The following is a 9,498-nucleotide window of genomic DNA, read 5'->3' on the forward strand; positions in this document are numbered from 1 at the left end:
GGCTGAGAATAGGCGGCTTCTCTTTGATGACCCTCCGGGAGCTTGGATAGGAGTAGATCTGATCATGCCTACTTATGTAGAGGCCCCTGTATACATGGCAACCATTTAAGATGTGGGACATGGTTTCAGCTATTTGGTTATTGTCATGATGAATACAGTGAGGAGCATGACTGCCTGGAAACCAGATGGAGAGATTCAGTTTAGATGGTAAGACCTGTAATCTCGCTTTCAGGGTAAAGATAACAATGCACTCATCTATGGCAACATTTTTGAACACAGAGTGAGAGACAGAATGGTCCGCAGCAGGGAGACACGCAATCTTCCCCTGCAGTCTCAACTCAGTCCATTGTTCCAACTGTCTTTGCTGTTGTGCCCACAGGAGGCGACCTCGGGCATTAGTCAGTGGAAGTTGGTGATCCATTCCACACACAGACATAGATGCTCTGACAGAGATACTGGGGTCAGATATAATATTCTCTGAGACAGCCACTGCCTCAGAGTTAGACCCCACCCACTCCAGGGTAACATCAGCCCAGCAACACATGTCATTAAGGTCCGGCCAGTCTGACCACACACACCGAAGCCAGGAGAGCGACTGTCCAGCTTTCCATTCGGCTTTCTCTTGAAGCCTAGGAAGTTAGGGTCCGAACCACACGCCAGGGGGACCTTACGTCTTTTTAGGTCCAAGAAAAGAGAAGAACGGGCGAGCGTTCTCACATACTCACATACTCACACACACACACTCTTGAAGTTGAATGAAAATAAATGTGTTTTCAATTTGTCACACAATAGAAAAATGTGTTATTAACCACCCAGCCAAAATTGAATGATAAAAAACTCATGGAGCCATGGTTTCCGCCCCACCACAGTTTGTTCACATGTTCTCAGCACCTATTTTCGAATATGTATGTGTTTAATAATAATAATACATTTCATTTGTAACGCACCCTACTTTCCCGAGAATCTCAGAGTGCTACAGAGTTTAAAAAGAATTAAAAAAAAAGATATATAAAAAAAGAACACATAGCACAGGGGTGGCCAACCCGCGGCTCGCGAGCCGCATGCGGCTCTTTGCCCGTCAATGTGCGGCTCTTCCATCCATAAAAAAAAATTAAAAAAAAATATTTTTTTTTTTTTTTTTTACTTTTTTTTTTTATGTCACTCATTCCATAAGGACGTAGAATAAACATTTACAATTTTTTTTTAAATGGTCCATTTGCATGTTCTTGGTATCTGAATCTAGGGACATATATGGATCAGTGTCAGAAATAGTGTGTCTGTTACTAGGCTTGAGTAAATTGTAATGAACCAAAGGAGAATATCAATCCTATTTAAAAAAATATATATCTTTGACTGTAAATAACACCATGCTAAAATTGACCAGACCTGAAAAATCTAAGCAAATGAATAAAGGGAAGATGATTAAACAGAAGGTTTTGTAGATACAGTACTGAATTCTGCCATCTTTTTTATAATGTAAATTTCTCCACCATTTTTCATCATATTGCAACACCGTTTTTTGCAAGACGTTCACAGAAAGGTAGAGAAACTAACTGCGTTCTGTTTTATGGCAATAACGTTCAGGTTTGTGGGAGATAATCCCAAAAAATAAGAGAAATTAAAAAGTAAATCCAGAAGTCAGATGATTGACAGGGGCTGGTGTGAGCTGGGTAGGGTAGTTTTTCGAAATTTGAAAGCCCTGAGTCTCTTCCTTCAAAAGACTACACTCACTTTTGGCTGTGCCACTTCCTCCTGTCAATATGCGCCGGTTTCCGACTCAATGCCCTGAGATTTCTATAATCTTATATTTCACTAATAACAGTTAAAATAATTGGTAAACAAACATAATGCTGAAAATATACACTTTTACTGTATATCTCGGGCTTAAGAGGTTAACCCTGTGAGGCCCAAATTAAAAAGAAATTAGCAACTTCAGAGGCCAGAGGGTGGGACATATAAACACATTTACTATCAAATAGCATTGTGAGGCTGAACAACAGGACCAATTGACTATACATGTGCTTAAAGGGGAACTATCTTATAAATGGCTTTTTTCAGTGTTTACCATTGTTTCTTAGCTATGTGGACTTATATTAATAGGATATATGTCTCTAATTCTCATATTGGCGAATTCTTCCAATTCTCCTCTCACAATATTCACCCTCACTGAACTGAGTCATCTGAAAATGTGCATATCTGTGATGTCAGAGATTTCTCAGCTGCATAATAATGTGGCAGTTGATGTGGCAGTTGGCACCAGGCCACACAGTGGTTGGAGCCCAGCCTCAAAACGGCTTAAGATCTTGAGGTAGAAAAATGCGGTTTTTAGTACTTGATTAGAAATACAAAACAATGCATTTTTTTTGAAAAAAAAACCTAGGTGTTCCATAGACTCACAGGAATTGTGTAAAAGTGCCCAAATAGTGAAAGAAATAGTAAATAGTAGTATAATAGTTAATAGTTCCCCTTTAACATTTTTTAAATAAACATTATTTTTTTAAATGGCTAAAAGTGATTTTGTAATTTTGCAACCGTGGGTCTCACAGGGTACTTTTAACCCTGTGAGGCCCAAATAAAAAAGACATTAGCAACTTCAGAGGCCAGAGGGTGAGACCTATAAACACATGAAGGGTGCCGTGACTGAAAAAAAAGGTTGAGAAACGCTGGTATATGGTGTGGCTTTTTGTGGTACCACAGTCATTTTTTTGTGGCTCTTAGTCTCTGACTGGTTGGCCACCCCTGACATAGCAGAACAACGTATGATAAGACATAAAAACTAATAAAAGGCCTTTCTAAAAAGGTAGGTCTTGAGTCCACGTTTAAAAGTATCAACAGTTTGTGGTGCTCTCAGGTGGTTGGGGAGAGCATTCCACAGTCTGGGTGTGTGGCCGAGCAGAAGGCTCGATCGCCCATGGTGTGCAGCTTAGTCCTGGGGGCTTTGAGGAGGTAGGCTGTGCCGGAGCGGAGGGAGCGTGAGGAGGACTGGGGGGGTGAGAAGTTCCTTGAGGTAGGCAGGGGCACCACCGTGTTGTACACACTGGTGAGTGAGGAGGGAGACCTTGTACTCGATCCTGTGTTCCACGGGGAGCCAGTGAAGTGATCTGAGGGTGGGGGTGATGTGGTCATGTTTGCGCACCCTAGCAGCACTATTCTGGATGGTTTGCAGTTTTTGAATGCTTTTACTAGGGATCCCGATGAGGAGTGCATTACAATAGTCCAGCCTGGAGGAGACGAAGGCGTGGACGAGTTTCTCAGAATCTGCCAGAGTGAGTGAGGAGCGGAGTTTTGTGACGTGAAAGAGGTCTTGCAGAGGGTGTTTGACGTGAGTCTCGTATGTGAGGTGGGGGTCCATTTTCACGCCCAAGTTGGTGACAAGGGTGGAGAGAGGAGTGTCCTGGCCGGAGAAGGAGATGATGGTGGTGATGGTGGATGACCGGACCTGGCGTGGGGGTACCGACACCATAGGCACCGGGGTGACCTATGACCTATGGGCTCACGGTGCTAACAATGAGGTAGTGCCACCCCGGTCAGTGACGAGTAGCTTTGCTGTGGTAGTCGGTGATACAGGTGTTACAGTGTTCAGGCCCACCGCCCCCACCGGTGTACGCGCTCTTTTTATAGAAATAAAACCCATTTAGTTTGTTTTTGCATATTATAGTGCCCACGTTCATCAAATAAAAAAAACTGTAATGTATAAAAACCTCTAATGTTATCAATGCTTGACAAAGTTGACATTATAAACTGAACGTGTCTGCGCGGACAGCAGATCTATTTTATAGGTTGCAGTACAGAGTAGCTTAAGTTTCACTTTCATTTAGAAAGTAGATTTCACTTTGTGTGAAGGAGAGGAAGGAGGCTCTAGAGACGACGTGACGGGTTACAGGTTAAACCCTGCGGCAGCTCCACTGGAGAGGAGCTGAGCGATGTCCGGTAACACCGGTGTTTATTAGCCCTTTCACTGCTGCACTGCCAAAACGGTTAACCCTTTTCACTGCGACAATACACAGAAGGTTAACCGCAGTGAAAGGGTTAATCATGGGAAATCTCACATCACCGCGGCAACCCTGGCGACGACAAGGTCACGTGCCGCCCAGCAGCGACAGGACGCCCAGCTCCTCCAGCTTGGCCTTGGCTACAGCCTCCCAGCCCTTATTGGCCAGCGGGTTCCTGGGCGAGGGATGCATGACGCCCTCCACGCGGACCCGAACGCCCGCGGCCGAGAGAGCCCTCCGCGCCCGCTGCTCCGCCACCCGGCCGATCCCGATTACCATGGAGACGCCCAGGGCCTCCACGGCCTGGCACAGCGCGGCGTCGCAGAGGGCCAGCAGTTTCTCGCGTTCGCCCGCGAGCAGCTCGGGGGGCGTCAGGTTCTTGCCGGAGGCGCTCATGAAGATGAGCGGACACAGGTTGTGCACGAAGCAGTGGCGGAAGAACCGGGCGGGCTCTCCGCACAGCTTCCGGAAGAGGCCCCAGAAGCGCGCGCCGCTCACCTCGTTCTGGGTGCAGGCGAGCCCCGTGATGCGCCGCTTGGGGTGCTCCTCGGGTGGGCGGCCCACCTCCCCCGTGATCGCCAGCCAATCGCGGACTGATTTCACGTCGCCGAAGGGCACCTGGGGGAGGGGCACAGGTTGGTTAATATTTTTTTTTTTTATCTACTTTTTCTATTTTTCTCCCGTCCCCAATTTTGTAACGTCCAATTCTACCCTCCCCTGTCTCGAACGTTGTTAGACCATGCCTCCCACAAGCCGGCTGCAATGTGGACAGAAGCCTTGCATCACGTGTCCCCTCCGGTACTCGAGGAGGCAGCCGGCGCATCTTTTCACCTGCACAGCGCGATCTCTCAGCGTTGGGGGTCTGCGTGGGAGGGACACGCCGCCCCCGTCGCTTCCCGATTCTGCTGCACAGGTGCACCAACCGACCTGTAGGAGTCGATGTCCACAACGTCTGATCCCCACCCACAAGCTTCCCACCCTCTAACACTGCCAATTGTGTTAGTATGAACGACCAGCCAAGCTGGTAGCAACGCCGAGAGCTGGGCTCGAACCCAGCGTCTCCTGCGTTAGAAGCGAGCGCCTTGCCCACTGCGCCACCTAGCCGCTTAGGTTGGTTCATCTTTCAAATGTGATCATTCGATTCTAGGTGAAGAAAAGCTGTCAATATTGACCAGAATATACATCCTTTATGTGGAGTAAATCTTTCTCAATTGCATCATCTACCTGTATCACTGTTCATATTAGCCTAATACTCTGTACATACATCTAATAAGCACTATTACTCAGTCAGTAGTCCTAATGTATATTTTATACCCACCTGTAGATTGTATATTACTATTGTACAGTTACATTTGCACTCTGGTACTTGGATGCCAAACTTATTGTCGTTGTACTGTACTTGTGCTGTATGATGACAATACATTTTAATCTAATCTGAACTCCCAACAGAGATGGGAGTTGTGTGTATTGAGCCGTACTGTGTATTGTACCCATTCTGCAATCTGTTATTAATAAAGTTATCAATCAATGCGAGTGGTCTGAATAGTCTGATTGATTGAAAATGTTATTAACAGATTGCAGAATGGGTACAACAGTACAGCTCAATACACACAATTGTTAAGGGGATGCAGACCAGAGAAAGACTTTCGTCTTTCAGGGTCCCCCATTTTCAATTAATCATAACATATATGACATACACTACATACAGATAGACAGTACTGCTACATCTATACATATGACATACCAGATTTACAAATACAGTACTGTTTGTGATACAAAGAGTCTAAAAAGAGAGTGAGGGGGAAGAAACTGTACATTGGAGGAGGTTGGGTAGGCAGGGTCCAGACCCCACTTGACCAGGCTACTGTTTTGGTGTGTGTGTGTGTGTGTGAATGAATGAATGAATGAATGAAAACTTTATTTAACAGATTGCAGAATGGGTACAATACAGTACGGCTCAATACATACAATTGTTAAGGGGATGCAGACCTGAGAAAGACGTTTGTCTTGTTTCCATCAGGGTCCCCCATTTTCAATTCATATAGACATTTATGACATACACAACATACATGACATTTATGGCATAGGGACATATAGGTATTTAGTACTGATACATTTGTGACATAACGGTATTCAAATATACAGTACTGTTACCCCTAGATCCTGACAGAGTATATACATATGATGGGGAGGGGACTGTACATTAGGAGGGGGTGGGTGGGTGGGAGGGAAATATACATACGGCGGGGAGGGAATATATACATGCGGTGGTGAGGAGACTGTCTATTAGGAGGTGGTGGGGGTTTTGGGCATTTACGGTGGCCAGTTTCGAATTGCAGCCTCCCGTAGGTGCTCTTTAAGAGCGGTTTTGAATGTGGGCAGGGATTCACATTCCTTTACAGCTTTGGGTAGGGCGTTCCACATTGTTGTGGCATAATTGCTAAACGTGTTTAGTCCCTTGTTTGAGCCGAATCTGGGTTTAACATGATTTGTTGAGCTTCCTCTGGTGTAGTGGTTGTGGTATTCACTGACCTTTGGGAAGTATTTTGACATGTACATGGGCACCCCGGTCGTATAGTGTATCTTGTAGACCAGGCCCATTGCAAGTTGCTGTACTCTGTCGTCTACTCTAAGCCATCCTAGGTTGGCAAAGTGGGCAGGGGTGAGGTGGGTTCTGGGGTTCAGGTCAAGTAGTAGTCTGACCAGTTTGTTTTGTGATGTTTGTAATTTTGTTTTAAGCGCCTTTGAGGTGCTTTTGTACCATGAGGTGCACGCATAGTCATAGTACCCTTGAATGAGTGCTCCTGCCAGAGTCTTCAGGGTATTCTTGTTTACCAGAGAGGAGATCCGGTACAAGAATCTAGTTCGTTGGTTGACTTTTTTTATTACATTGGATGCCATTTTGTCACAGGAAAGATTTGCCTCTAGGATGGAACCCAGGTAGGTAATTTCGTCTTTCCTTGTGACAATATTGTCACCCACTGTAACTGAGAATCCGTCAGTCTTGCTGAGTTTGTTATTTGAACCGAAGAGAATGGACTCTGTTTTGCCCATGTGTAATGATAGTTTGTTATCAGCGAGCCATATGCAGATTTTGCCTAGTTCCGTGCTGAGGGTTTTTTCAACCTGCAATTTGTTCTTGTCAGTTCTTTGTTCTGTGTGTGTGTGTGTGTGTGTGTGTGTGTGTGTGTGTGTGTGTGTGTGTGTGTGTGTGTGAGCTCATCACCCCTGTCTGTGCCATGCCGAAAGGTCCCGGGTTCATCCCCAGAAAGAGGACGCTCTGTCCCCCGCGGCAGTAGGTCTCCACGTAGCGGCGGTGCGGCTCCCAGGCGTACTCCAGCGGGTTGTAGATGTAGCGCACCGGCTCGCTGAACCGGAGCTCACGGAGATGGGCGTTTAACTCCAACTCAACGTGTAGAAACCTCGAGGACGTCGTCGTCGTTGTTACGGGTTGTTGTTGTTGTTGTTCCAATTCCACTGACGACACTGCTGCCCCCTTCTTCTCCCCACTGTCTCCATCACCACCGAGATCACTGCAGCTTTCATTGTTACAAACCGACATGTTGGCTCGTAGCTAACCCCTAACAAACTGCATGGAAGTAGTGTGATACACTAAGGACGATTATGATCTAATTAGTATCGTGCATGTTTGTTCCCCCAACGTCTCCCCGAATTACCATAGCAAGATTCTTTATTGACAATTATTCCAGGCAATTGTTTAAAAGTGTCAACAGCGACACCAGCCTGTAATGTTTATGTTGTTGTTGCAGGCGCCACCACGTGGTGCGGAAGTGCATGACTGCGCATGTCCAAAAGCCACGATTTGCAAATGAGATGTAAATATTAAGGTTCGGATGGAGTTATAACTGTTATGTAAAAATGAAGAACTTCACTAATGCAAATACGCTCCCATCATCACCACGGCGCATATCTACGTGTAACTGTTACATATTATGATAATAGAAAATGATGACATCCTCGTTTCCTCCAAGATTTGCTTGTTTATTATCAGACTTTTTGTCCGTGTATTTGCGCCAGGCTGCCCTCCACCGGTTATTATTATTATTTGTACAATAGGTAAAAGTATTAGTGATATTTGTACAATACCAAACGTGGTCATTCAATTATTATCCGAATAATAATGTGACAATTTCATAAGTGGAATCGGGATTTCTTTCTGATAGAGACGTCGTTATCGCCTCGTTCTGTTTCCATGTCACGATTTGTTTCGTAGGACTGGTGACTGGTTTGAACAGAGACTGCCACATACAGGAGAGGAAAGATAAGAATGTGGCCCTGCGCCTCCATGTTTCTTTGTTCTCTGCCCCCCCCCCCCAGCAGACTATTAAAGACGACCCGCCTCCTCGGTGCCGGTGCTCTGCTGCCACTGGCTGCCTGCCACGCAACACAACACAACAGTGATTGACAGGTGACCCACTGCACTTCCGCGTTACATGGAGCTCGGGGGGGGGGGGGGGGGGGGGGGGGGGGAATTGATTGATTGAAAATGTTATTAACAGATTGCAGAATGGGTACAATACAGTACAGCTCAATACACACAATTGTTAAGGGTATGCAGACCAGCACAATTGGAGGGGGGCTTCCCACTCTCCAGGGCATTTACAACAAGAGGTGCATGGGCAAGGCTAAGAAAATTATCAAAGACTCCAGCCACCCAAACAACTGCCTCTTTGAACTGCTGCGGTCAGGCAAGCGATACCGGAGTCTCATGGCCAGCACAGAGAGAGACTCAGAAGAAGCTTCTATCCCCAGGCCATCAGGATGCTCAACGAACAATAACACTATGTAACAACCATCAAATGCACTCACAGCACACACACATACTCACTTTAAACAACTCACTGCAGCACCCACTTTAGAACACCTAAGCACACTTTATATTTATTGGTAAATAATTTGCACTACAACCCATACCTCATTACACCTTACTGTAAATTGTACCTAAATTGTACCTCATCCCACTTCTGCTTTGCACTGTATAGTATATTGTATTGTAACTCAGTTACTTTTACTCTACATTGAGCATTGTATATATGTATATACTGAACACTTTTGTCTACGTACTTGACTTCTATTTTATACTTGCTATACTTATTTTATACTGATCTATTTTTGCCTAGCACAGTCTCTGGAGCGTAACAGAAAGAAGCATTTTGTATAAAAGTATTCTGTACTTCTGTATGACAACTAATAAAGAAACTTGAACTTGAGAGACTTTCGTCTTGTTTACATCAGGGTCCCCCATTTTCAATTCATCAGGAAGGGAGCGCCTAAGTGGTTGCCGATATTTACTGTAACAACGTATAATATAACCGATAGGGCATACCGACCCTGATCTGCACCTTTGTTTACACTGTTTATTTGTCTCACGTTTTCGTATTCAGATCTAGTTTTGTTGCCTATGTTTGTGTCTTTCTACTATTATCCTCCCCTGCACATACCTGTGCCCCCCCCCCCCCCCCAGTGCTGATATGACACCAGAATT

General features: G+C 45.4%; 1 protein-coding gene across 1 annotated transcript; it reads right to left on the reverse strand.

Annotated features, from left to right (window-relative positions):
• Window positions 1-2,748: 2,748 nt before the first annotated feature.
• Window positions 2,749-7,706, reverse strand: LOC311230628 (single-strand selective monofunctional uracil DNA glycosylase-like). Its single transcript, XM_084316971.1, has 2 exons — window positions 7,219-7,706; window positions 2,749-4,610 (listed from the first exon to the last, which is right to left on the reverse strand). Exons 1-2 carry the CDS (start codon window positions 7,552-7,554, stop codon window positions 4,080-4,082), a joined length of 867 nt encoding a protein of 288 aa, XP_084173097.1. The 5' UTR covers window positions 7,555-7,706; the 3' UTR covers window positions 2,749-4,079.
• Window positions 7,707-9,498: the final 1,792 nt, after the last annotated feature.

The sequence above is a fragment of the Notolepis coatsorum genome, assembly GCF_963971535.1.
Source record: "Notolepis coatsorum genome assembly, chromosome: 6".
NCBI classification, from domain to species: domain Eukaryota; kingdom Metazoa; phylum Chordata; class Actinopteri; order Aulopiformes; family Paralepididae; genus Notolepis; species Notolepis coatsorum.